Genomic DNA, 13222 nt, shown 5'->3' with positions numbered 1-13222 from the left:
ATCATCAATCGTATTTATTGAGTGTTTACTATGTGCAGAGCACTGTACTAAGCGCTTACTTACTATGTGCCAGGCACTGTGCTAAGCGCTGGGTAGATGCAAGCTAATATATTCGTTAAGCACTTACTATGTGCCAGGCACTGTGCTAAGCGCTGGGTAGATGCAAGCTAATGTATTCGTTAAGCACTTACTATGTGCCAGGCACTGTGCTAAGCTCTGGGTAGATGCAAGCTAATATATTCGTTAAGCACTTACTATCATCATCATCATCAATCGTATTTATTGAATGTTTACTATGTGCAGAGCACTGTACTAAGCGCTTACTTACTATGTGTCAGGCACTGTGCTAAGCGCTGGGTAGATGCAAGCTAATGTATTCGTTAAGCACTTACTATGTGCCAGGCACTGTGCTAAGCTCTGGGTAGATGCAAGCTAATATATTCGTTAAGCACTTACTATCATCATCATCATCAATCGTATTTATTGAGTGTTTACTATGTGCAGAGCACTGTACTAAGCGCTTACTTACTGTGTGCCAGGCACTGTGCTAAGCGCTGGGTAGATGCAAGCTAATATATTCGTTAAGCACTTACTATGTGCCAGGCACTGTGCTAAGCGCTGGGTAGATGCAAGCTAATATATTCGTTAAGCATTTACTATGTGCCAGGCACTGTGCTAAGCGCTGGGTAGATGCAAGCTAATGTATTCGTTAAGCACTTACTATGTGCCAGGCACTGTGCTTAGAGTTCATTCATTCATTCAATCATATTTATTGAGCGCTTACTGCATGCAGAGCACTGCACTAAGCGCTTGGGAAGTATAAGTTGGCACCATATAGTGACGGTCCCTACCCAACAGCGGCTCACAGTCTAGAAGGGGGAGACAGAGAACAAAACAAAACATATTAACAAAATAAAATAAGTAGAATAAATATGTACAAGTAAAATAAATAAATAAATAGAGTAATAAATACGTACAAACATATATACATATATACAGGTGTTGTGGGGAAGGGAAGGAGGTAAGGCAGGGGGGATGGGGGGAGTTGGGGAAGATACAAGTAATGGCATCGATTAAGCACTTACTATGTGTCAAGCACTGTGCTAAGCTCTGGGTAGATGCAAGCTAATATATTCATTAAGCACTTCTATGTACCAGGCACTGCACTAAGCTCTGGGTAGATAATAACAATAATAATAATAATGATGGTATTTGTTAAGCGCTTACTATGTGCAAAGCACTGTTCTAGATGCAAGCTAATATATTCATTAAGCATTTTCTATGTACCAGGCACTGTGCTAAGCTCTGGGTAGATAATAATAATAATAATGATGGTATTTGTCAAGCACTGATGGTACTTGTTAAGCGCTTACTATGTGCAAAGCACTGTTCTAGATGTAAGCTAATATATTCATTAAGCATTTTCTATGTACCAGGCACTGTGCTAAGCTCTGGGTAGATAATAATAATAATAATGATGGTATTTGTCAAGCACTGATGGTACTTGTTAAGCGCTTACTATGTGCAAAGCACTGTTCTAGATGCAAGCTAATATATTCATTAAGCATTTTCTATGTACCAGGCACTGTGCTAAGCTCTGGGTAGATAATAATAATAATAATAATGATGGTATTTGTCAAGCACTGACGGTATTTGTTAAGCACTTACTATGTGCAAAGCACTGTTCTAGATGCAAGCTAATATATTCATTAAGCACTTTCTGTGTACCAGGCACTGCGCTAAACTCTGGGTAGATAATAATAATAATGATGATGGTATTTGTTAAGGGCTGATGGTATTTGCTAAGCGCTTACTATGTGCAAAGCACTGTTCTAGATGCAAGCTAATATATTCATTAAGCACTTTCTATGTACCAAGCACTGCGCTAAGCTCTGGGTAGATAATAATAATAATAATGATGGTATTTGTTAAGCGCTGATGGTATTTGTTAAGCACTTACTATGTGCAAAGCACTGTTCTAGATGCAAGCTAATATATTCATTAAGCACTTTCTATGTACCAGGCAATCAATCAATCATATTTATTGAGCACTTACTATGTGCAGAGCACTGTACTAAGCGCTTGGGAAGTACAAGTTGGCAACATATAGAGATAGTCCCTACCCAACAGTGGGCTCGCAGTCTAGGAGGGGGGAGACAGACAACAAGACAAAGCATATTAACAAAATAAAATAAATAGAATAGATATGTACAAATAAAATAAATAAATAGAGTAATGAATACGTACAAACATATATACATATATACAGGTATATACATATATACAGGTTCACAGGAAAGTGTTAAGCACTTACTATATAATAATTGATAATAATAATTCCATATCCGTTAAGCGCTTGCTATGTGCCAGGCAGTGTGCTAAATGCTGGGGTAGAAACAAGTAACTCATTCATTCATTCAACCGTATTTATTGAGTGCTTACTGTGTGCAGAGCACTGTCCTAAGCGCTTGGGAACTACAAATCGGCAACATAAAGAGACAGTTCCTACCCAACAATGGGCTCACAGTCTAGAAGAAGTCTAATCAGATTGAACTCAGACCTTGTCCCACATACGGCGTGGCTCCGTGGAAAGAGCCCGGGCTTGGGAGCCAGAGGTCATGGGTTCTAATCCCTGCTCCGCCACTTGTCAGCTGTGTGACTTTAGGCAAGTCACTTAACTTCTCTAGGCCTCAGTTACCTCATCTGTAAAATGGGGATTAAAACTGTGAGCCCCACGTGGGACAACCCGATCACCTTGTATCCCCCCAGCACTTATTACTCTATTTATTTTACTTGTAGATATTGACTACTCTATTTATTTTATTTTGTTAATATGTGTTGTTTTGTTGTCTGTCTCCCCCTTCTAGACTGTGAGCCCGCAGTTGGGTAGGGACCATCTCTATATGTTGCCAACTTGTACTTCCCAAGCGCTTAGTACAGTGCTCTGCACACAGTAAGCGCTCAATAAATACGATTGATTGATTGATTGATACAAGGTGGCAACATATAGAGAGGGTCCCTACTCAACAGTGGGCTCACAGTCTAGTCTGTAAACTTGTTATGGGCAGAGAACAAACCTATCAACTCTACTGAATTGTATTCTCCTAAGTACAGAGCTCTGCACACAGTAAGCACTCAATGAATAATAATAATAATGACTTTTATTAAGCGCTTACTATGTGCAAAGCACTGTTCTAAGCGCTAGGGAGGTTACAAGGTGATCAGGTTGCCCCACTGGGGGCTCACAGTCTTAATCCCCATTTTACAGATGAGGACTGTGAGCCCACTGTTGGGTAGGGACCGTCTCTATATGTTGCCAACTTGTACTTCCCAAGCGCTTAGTACAGTGCTCTGCACACAGTGAGCGCTCAATAAATACGATTGAATGAATGAATAAATGAGGTAACTGAGGCACAGAGAAGTTAAGTGAGTTGCCCAAAGTCACACGGCTGACAATTGGCAGAGCCGGGATTTGAACCCATGACCTCTTGACTCCAAAGCCCATGCTCTTTCCACTGAGCCAACGATTGATTGATCGAATAATCAGGGTAATTTCAAGAATTTACCCCTCCTCGTTATTGAAGAACTGGGGATATTTATTCTCATAATAATAATAATGTTATTTGTTAAATGATTACTAAGTGACAAGGGCTGTTTTAAGTGCTGGGGTAGACACAAGTTAATCACATTGGACACAGTCCTTGTCCCACGTGGGGCTCACAGTCTTAATCCCCATTTTACAGATGAGGCAACTGAGGCCCAGAGAAGTGAAGTGACTCGCTCAAGGTCAAGTGGTGGAGCTGGGATCAGAACCCAGGCTCTTCTGACTCGGAGGCCCAGGCTCTTGCCGCTAGGTTCTTCTGTAACTCCCCCAGCGCTTAGTACAATGTTTCATTCATTCATTCAATCGTATTTATTGAGCGCTTACTGTTAGTCATATGCCATTATTTTTGGAGAAAATGGAAACTCGGAGATGGTAACTGAGTTCCTAAAAGGCACAAATAGGTTCGGGAAAAGAACGTAAATATGGGCTCAACTTACCCACGTTCTTCTCTGGTCTGTGTAAGCAATTAGTATAGTGCTTTGCATGTAGTAAGAGCTCAATAAATACGATTGAATGAATAAAGATTACGAGACTATTTAGTGTGCAGTTTACATTCTCCCCTCTGGACTGTAATTCTGGGCAAGGAATGAGGCTGCTTATTCCGTTGTATTGTACTCTCCCAAAACCTTAGTACAGAGCTCTGCACCATAGTAAACGCTCAATAAATACCATTCATTCATTCAATCGTATTAATTGAGCACTTACTGTGTGCAGAGCACTGTACTAAGCGCTTGGGAAGTACAAGTTGGGAACATATAGAGACGGTCCCTACCAAACAACGGGCTCACAGTCTAGAAGGGGGAGACAGACAACAAAACAAAACATATGGACAGGTGTCAAGTCAACAGTAAAAACAGAGATAAATACATATTTATATATTACATACAATATACATGTTATATATAAATATTATATATATATGTATATAAATAAATAGAAATACCACATGCAGCAAGGAGAATGGAGGGAGGGCAAAACAGATCTGTGCTAGTCTCTCTGTTTCCCACCAACCTTACCACTAATTGACTGATTGATTTAGACTGTAAGCTCATTTTGGGCAGGGAATATGTCTGTTTATTGTTGAATTGTATTCTCCCAAGCACTGAGTTCAGTGCTTTGCACACAGTAAGCGCTTAAAAAATGCAATTGACTGACTGCTTCATTGTTCCCCCAAGGACAACCTCTTTACAACCTCCAATTCCTCTCCAAATCCAACCGTCAACTTGTAGGATTCTGGACGTTGAACTGTACTTTCCAAGCGCTTAGTACAGTGCTCTGCGCACAGTAAGCGCTCAAGAAATACAACCGGCTGACTGAATGAATGTTGGATTTGGGATTTGGAATGACTTTTCCCCCGAAGAATCCTGAACACATTGTCTCTTTCTATGTTCCCCGTAAAGGAGAACGTAGATTCGTAAATACGTATGTACATTTTGCCTGTGGTAGCCAAATTTCAAATGCTGAAATTTAGGAGATGGAAAAATGGTTAAAAAAATGTTTTTTTCTATTAAAAGGAACCTGAGTCCGAATGTGACCTTGCATAGGTGTTTGTCTCCCTCTAGTGAGAAATCGCTGGACTTTCTGCATTATCAATCGGTGGTACTTATTGAACGCTTACTGTGGGCCGGGCACTGTACTAAGCGCTTAGGAGCATCCACTATCATAGAGTTAGGAGACACGATCCTGTCTCAGAAAGACCTTAGACTGTGAGCTCGCTGTGGGCAGGGATTGTCACTCTTGATTGCGGCATCATACTTTCCCAAGCGCTTAGTACAGTGCTCTGCACACAGTAAGCGCTTAATAAATACGATTGAAGGAAGGAATGCAGGGGGTGACAGACATTAAAAATGAGTTACAGATGGAAATGAGACTCCAAATTAGAAATTAGTCAACAAATCGTATTAGCATTAGAAATGAGTCAACGGATTAAACAGAATCTTTTTGATCTCACTAATAATAATAATAATCATGGTACTTGTTAAGCGCTTACTATGTGCCAAGCACTGTTCTAAGCGCTGGGGGAGATATCCCCATCCATCATTCAGTCAGTCCTCCTTATGAGCCACGAGAAGCGGCGGGGCTCAGGGGAAAGAGCCCGGGCTGGGGACTCCGAGGTCATGGGTTTGAATCCCGCCTCCCCCACTTGTCAGCTGTGTGACTTTGGGGCAGCCACTTCACTTCTCTGGGCCTCAGTTGCCTCATCTGTCAAATGGGGATGAAGACGTGGGACAACCTGATCACCTTGTAACCTCCCCAGAGCTTAGAACGGTGCTTTGCACATAGTAAGCGCTTAAGCAATACCAACATTATTAGTAGTAGTAGTATTCTCTGTGCCTCAGTTCTCTCACCTGTAAAATGGGGATGAAGACTGTGAGCCCCCCCGTGGGACAACCTGATCACCTGGTAACCTCCCCAGCGCTTAGAACAGTGCTTGGCACATAGTAAGTGCTTAACAAATGCCGTCATTATTATTATTATTATATAAGGTAAATCAGGTTGTCCCACATAGGGCTCACAGTCTTAATCCCCATTTTATAGATGAGATAACTGAGGCACAGAGAAGTTAAGTGACTTGCCCAAAGTCACACAGCTACGTGGTGGAACCGGGATTAGAACCCATGACCTCTGACTCCTAAGCCCGTGCTCTTTCCGCTACACCACACTGCTTCTCTGGTGTGGCCCCGGTAATTTCAGTTGATGGGGTCCAATACTTCCTCGCTACCAATAATCACATGGGAATTTCCCAGACTCTGTCCCCTGTACAGCACGGCGTAGTGGATAGAGCATGGTCCTGGGTTCTAATCTCAGCACTGCCACTTATCTGCTGTGTGACCTTGGATGAATCACTCTGCTTCTCTGTGCCTCAGTTACCTCATCTGTAAAACGGGATGGAGCCAGTGAGCCCCACGTGGGACTGGGACTGTGTCCAACCAAATTTGCTTGTATCCACCCCAGATATGTGCCTGGCACATAATAAGCTCTTAAATACTATAATTATTATTAATCATTTCTATCATAACCTATCATAATGATTTATTGATTGGTTGAAAACCTAGGTTCTCCACCTAATTACTCGGGAATTTCCTATGCTTTCTATCATCTCCTATTCACTCATTCAGTTCAATCATTCCATCGTATTTATTGGGCGTTTATTGTACTCAGAGCACCGTACTAAGCGCTTGGGACAGTACCACATAACAAGAAACAGTCACTTCACTTCTCTGTGCCTCAGTGACTTCAACTGTAAAATGGGGATTATTAATGATAATAACAATGATGGCATTTGTTTTTGGCATTTGATGGCTTTTAGACTGTGAGCCCACTGTTGGGTAGGGACTGTCTCTATATGTTGCCAACTTGTACTTCCCAAGCGCTTAGTACAGTGCTCTGCACACAGTAAGCGCTCAATAAATACGATTGATTGTTTGATTGATTGTTAAGCGCTTACTATGTGCCAAGCACTGTTTAAGAGTATATGCTCCATGTAGGGCAGGGACTGCGTCCAACCTGATTAACTTGTATCTACCACAATGCTTAGAACAGTGCTTGGCACATATAAGTGCTATAATTATTACAAACAGACACCTTCCCTGCCCACTGTCAACCCACTGGCTCCTTTCCCTCCACCTCTGCCTTCAGACATGCTCTTCTGTAGAAAAAATGATATTTGTAATTTATTTATATATCTGTAACTTATTTACAGATCTGTAACTTATTTATATATCTGTAGTTTTGATATCTGTAATTTATTTATATATCTGTAGTTTATATATCTGTAATATATTTACATATCTGTAGTTTATATATCTGTAATTTATTTATATATCTGTAATTTCTTTGTATTGATGTCTGCCTCCCCTCCTCGAAACTGTAAGCTCATTGTGGGCAGGGGATATGCCTGTTTTTTGATGTATCATACTCTTATTGATCAATCAATCAATCATATTTATTGAGCGCTTACTGTGTGCAGAGCACTGTACTAAGCGCTTGGGAAGTACATCATACTCTCCCAAGCACTTAGTACAGTGCCCTGCACACAGTAAGCGCTCAATAAATACGATTGAGTTGCCCCTTACCTTATCAGAAATCTAGGTGGGCCTCACTGTGGGAAACCACTGGGTTTTGCTCCTTCCGTGACAAATCCACTTGACTTCCCCGCTCTACGGCCTAGAGTTTGGACGCCCGCTCTCCCAGGAGACGGCCAATTTCCAAACACGGAGTCCCACAAGTACTTGTGGGAAATAACAGAAGGAAGACATACCTGAACCACAGGCAAAAATACGTACCTTCATAGCTCCCACAGCTTGGAAGGTGACGGCTAATCTTGATGGCGTCAGAGCCGCCAGCATAGCGTTGAATCTCGCGTTTGGGTTTTTCACGGGCGAGTGGTACTGGCCGTCTGGAGCAACTGAACCGAACCTAAATGGGGAGGGGGAAGAGGAGGGAAGGGAAAGAGGGAAAAACAGTTCAAGCACAAAAGCAGTTTCCGCTTGGAATATCTGAAGAGCCCTCCCTTTGCCCATCCGCCAAGCTAGCTCTCTTCCTCCCTTCAAGGCCCTATTGAGAGCTCACCTCCTCCAGGAGGCCTTCCCAGACTGAGCCCCTTCCTTCCTCTCCCCCTCGTCCCCCTCTCCATCCCCCCCTTACCTCCTTCCCTTCCCCACAGCACCTGTATATATGTATATATGTTTGTACATATTTATTACTCTATTTATTTATTTATTTATTTTACTTGTACATATCTATTCTATTTATTTTATTTTGTTAGTATGTTTGGTTTTGTTCTCTGTCTTCCCCTTTTAGACTGTGAGCCCACTGTTGGGTAGGGACTGTATATGTTGCCAACTTGTACTTCCCAAGCGCTTAGTACAGTGCTCTGCACATAGTAAGCACTCAGTAAATACGATTGATGATGATGAAGAGCAAATCTTCCATCCCTCGGTATAGTCCTCCTCAGCTCAAAATTCACATGCCTCGATGGCGGGCACTCTGGTTTTTTTTGCCAATCAGACAGCGTTAGATCACCACAAAGGGTCCTGCCATCCTAATTATCCAGACTACAGCCTGCAATAAAGTCCCCAAATTCTCCAGTCACTCCCACAGGTAAATATCCTAATAATAATTGTGGTACTTGTTAATATTTCACTATGTGTCAAGCACTGGTCTAAGTACTGGGGTAGATATGAATTAATCAGGTTTGACATAGTCCCTGCCCCAAATGGGGCTCACATTCTTAATCCGCACCGGACAGATTAGGGACCTGAGGCCTAGAGAAGTGAAGTGACTTGCTCAAGGTCACATAGCAAACACGTGACGGAGGCAGGATTAGAACCCAGGTCCTTCTGACTCCCAAGACCGTGATCTACCCACTAAGCCACGCTGCTTCTACGATGCACCCTGGAACTAATCGTCCTGCCTTCTGCTGAGGTTTCCCGAACCCTAATCTCCCTCCTTCCTTCCTCAAATGACAGATGTACTTATTGAGTGCCTATTTGGTGTGGTACATTATATCAGGCTCTCGGGAAGAACAGAATGAAAAAGCGACTTGTCCCCTGCCCCATTCTAATAGGAGAGACAAACAGAAGCAGGGTGGCCTAGTAGCCACATCCTGCCTCTGGCCTGGAATGCCCTCCCTCCTCATATAATAATAATAATAATGATGGTATTTGTCAAGCGCTTACTATGTGCAAAGTACTGTTCTAAGCGCTGGGGAGTTTACAAGGTGATCAGGTTGTCCCATGGGGGGGCTCACAGTTTTAATCCCCATTTTACAGATGAGGTAACTGAGGCACAGAGAAGTGAAGTGACTTGCCCAAAGTCACACAACTGACAGTTGACAGAGCTGGGATTTGAACCCATGACCTCTGAGTCCAAAGCCCATGCTCTTTCCATTGAGCCACGCTGCTTCCTTTGTCGGATATTATCTATATCCGACAGATAATTGCTCTCCCCGCTTCATAACCTTATCAAAGGCACATCTCCTCCGAGAGGTCTTCCCTAAACCCTCCTCTCCTTTTCTCCCACTCCCTTCTGCGCCGCTCTTACTTGCCTCTCCATTCACCCCCCCGCCCCCACAATCCCCACGGCACATATACACGTATCTGTCTATATCCGTAATTTATTTATTATATTTATATTAATGTCTGTCTCTCCCTCTAGACAGTGAGCTCGTTGTGAGCAGGGATGCATCTGTTTCTTGTTATACTGTACTCTCCCAAGTCCTGTAGAGAAGCAGCGTGGCTTAGTGGAAAGAGCCCGGGCTTGGGAGGCAGAGGATGTGAGTTCTAATCCCGGCTCTGCCACTTGTCAGCAAATCACTTCACTTCTCTGTGTCTCAGTTACCTCATCTGTAAAATGGGGATTAAGACTGGGAGCCCCACACGAGACAACCTGATAACCTTGTATCTCCCCCAGCTCTTAGAACAGTGCTTGGCACATAGTAAGCACTTAACAAATAGTTCAGTGCTCTGCACAAAGAAAGCAGTCAATAAATACAATTGAATAAACAAACACCATCATCAACAGTGCTTTGCACACAGTATGCACTCAATAAATACGATTGAATGGATGAATGGAAATCACTCAGTCAACGGGTTTTTTTTTTGAGTGCTTACTTTTTAGACTGTGAGCCCACTGTTGGGTAGGGACTGTCTCTTTATGTTGCCAACTTGTACTTCCCAAGCGCTTAGTACAGTGCTCTGCACACAGTAAGTGCTCAATAAATACAACTGATTGATTACTATGTGCAGAGCCCTATACTAGGCACTTGGGAGAGTATAATACTACAGAATTAGTAAGTATGTTCCTCACCCATAATGAGCTTACACTCAGAGGAGCTTGGGCCTGGGAATCAGAGGATTTAAATTCTAATCCCAGTTCCACCACCTGTCTGCTGAGTGACCTTCGGCAAATCACTTCATTTCACTGTGCCTCAGTTCCCTCATCTGTAAAATGGGAATTAGAACAGTGAGCCCTATGTGGGACAGGGACTGTGTCCACCCTGATTAGCTTGTAACTACCCCAGCCCTTAGTATAGTGCCTGGCACATAGTGAGCACCTAACAAATACCATAAAAAAACGTATTTACAACTACTTTTACATTTTCCCTACAGCATCCTGAGTCCGTTCAAATCCTGGTTCTATTTTTTTTAACGCAAATCCCGACTGAGCCCACCCCTTCCCTCTCCCCCTTCTCCCCCTCCCCATCCCCCCGCCTTACCTCCTTCCCCTCCCCACAGCACCTGTATATATGTATATATGTTTGTACGTATTTATTACTCTATTTATTTATTTATTTTATTTGTACATATTTATTCTATTTATTTTATTTTGTTAATATGTTTTGTTTTGTTGTCTGTCTCCCCCTTCTAGCCTGTGAGCCCGCTGTTGGGTAGGGACCATCTCCATATGTTGCCAACTTGTACTTCCCAAGCGCTTAGTATAGTGCTCTGCACACAGTAAGCGCTCAATAAATACGATTGAATGAATGAATTAATTAATTAAAACTCCCTGGGCCAGACTTTACTGGGCTGAAACAATCTGAGTTTGCGTTTGATTTAGGAGATAAGCGATGGATGAAATAACAGGGAGAAAATACGAACTTGCTCAGAAGATTCTCCCTGGGAATTCGAACCTGGTCGAACGTTAAGATGCCGTTATCCACACCGTGTAAACCTGGGGAGGCAAGGTAAAACAGAGTGAAAGAGAGAAGCACAAAGGGAAATCTAAGTTCCAGTATGAAAATCCGCCTCTACTCTTTATCAAATGTCAGAACACCCACTCTAAAACCATTAAGCCGTTTTATCAATCAATCCATCAATCAGTGGTATTTATTGAGTGTTTACTCTTTGGAGAGCACTGTACTAAGTGCTTGGGAGAGTATGACATAACATCATCATCATCATCAATCGTATTTATTGAGCGCTTACTATGTGCAGAGCACTGTACTAAGCGCTTGGGAAATACAAATTGGCAACACATAGAGACAGTCCCTACCCAACAGTGGGCTCACAGTCTAAAAGGGGGAGACAGAGAACAAAACCAAACATACCAACAAAACAAAATAAATAGAATAGATATGTACAAGTAAAATAAATAAATAGAGTAATAAATATGTACAAACATATATACATATACAAACATATACATATACAAACATATATACATATATGTATATACATTAGAGTTATGTATACGTATATGTATATATATATATGTGTATATGTATATGTATATGTATATACTAACATATACATAACAGAGTTGGTAGAAATGTGATCTTTATCCAGAGGTCTCTCTATGACTTTAAAATTTTTCATAGCAAAATTATACCTACCCAGGGCTTAGTTCAGTACTAAGCTGTTAATAAATATCATTAATTTTTTTAAAAGTCAATCGTATTTACTACTCTATTTATTTTACTTGTACATGTTTATTCTATTTATTTTATTCTGTTAATATGTTTTGTTTTGTTCTCTGTCTCCCCCTTCTAGACTGTGAGCCCACTGTTGGGTAAAGACCGTCTCTATATGTTGCCAACTTGTACTTCCCAAGTGCTTAGTACAGTGCTCTGCACACAGTAAGCGCTCAATAAATACGATTGAATGAATGAATGAATGATGAAAGAAGTCTCCTTGCTCAACATTTTAGAAGAAGTTTGTCCTCTACAACACTTACCCTATGTTATCAGGACATGGCCAAAATAGTTAAAATAACCTAGGGCCACTGATTCAATGTAACTTTTTTTTTAATGATATTTGTTAAGCACTGACTATGTGCCAGGCACTATACTAAACACTGGGGTGGATACAAGCTAATAAGGTTGGATGCAGTCCCTGTCCCACATGGTGCTCAATTAAATTAAAAATTAATCTCCATTTTACAGGTGAGATAACTGACACCCAGAGAAGTGAAGTGACTCGTCCAAGGTCCCACGGCAAACTCGCTCTGAGCAGGGAATGTGTCTGTTTACTGTTCTATTGTCCTCTCCCAAGTGCTTAGTATAGTGCTCTGCACACAGTAAGCACTCAACAAATATTCATTCATTCATTCAATCATATTTATTGAGCACACAGGAAGCGCTCAGCAAATACCATTTAAAAATTAAAAAGTCAATCGAGAGTATTTAAACTTAACTTCCCTGACTTCACCATGACCCCTCCTCAATCCCCAGCCTCCAATCAGCACATCCCAGGCATCCCCTCCCAACACATCTCCTCCTTTCCATCCTCCACCCAATCCCTCCCCATCCCTGTCATCCTATCTCAGCGCCACTCCTCATAATAATAACAATAATAATGGCATTTGTTAAGTGCTTACTATGTGCAAAGCACTGATCTAAGCGTTGGGGAGGTTACAAGGTGATCAAGTTGTCTCACGGGGGGGTGCTCACAGTCTTAATCCCCATTTTACAGATGAGGTAACTGAGGCACAGAGAAATCTAATAATAATAATAATAAGGGCATTTATTAAGCACTTACTATGTGCAAAGCACTGTTCTAAGCGCTGGGGAGGTTACAAGGCGATCAGGTTGTCCCACGGGGGGCTTCACCCCCATTTTACAGATGAGGTAACTGAGGTCCAGAGAAGTCAAATGACTTGCCCAAAGTCACACAGCTG

General features: G+C 41.9%; 1 protein-coding gene across 1 annotated transcript in view; it reads right to left on the bottom strand.

Annotated features, from left to right (window-relative positions):
• The window catches only part of ACOXL (acyl-CoA oxidase like), a 271420-nt gene that overhangs the window by 232325 nt on the left and 25873 nt on the right, over positions 1-13222 (bottom strand). Inside the window, exons 7-8 of the mRNA XM_038765552.1 lie at positions 11206-11278; positions 7891-8023 (exon numbers count right to left, since the gene is read on the bottom strand). Of these exons, the coding sequence (XP_038621480.1) occupies positions 7891-8023; positions 11206-11278 (206 nt within the window). The remainder of the gene's footprint in view (positions 1-7890; positions 8024-11205; positions 11279-13222) is intronic.

The sequence above is a fragment of the Tachyglossus aculeatus genome, chromosome 23 (genome assembly GCF_015852505.1).
Source record: "Tachyglossus aculeatus isolate mTacAcu1 chromosome 23, mTacAcu1.pri, whole genome shotgun sequence".
NCBI lineage: Eukaryota > Metazoa > Chordata > Mammalia > Monotremata > Tachyglossidae > Tachyglossus > Tachyglossus aculeatus.
The sequence above is the reverse complement of the archived record's forward strand: the minus strand, read 5'-3'. Positions and strand labels throughout refer to the sequence as shown.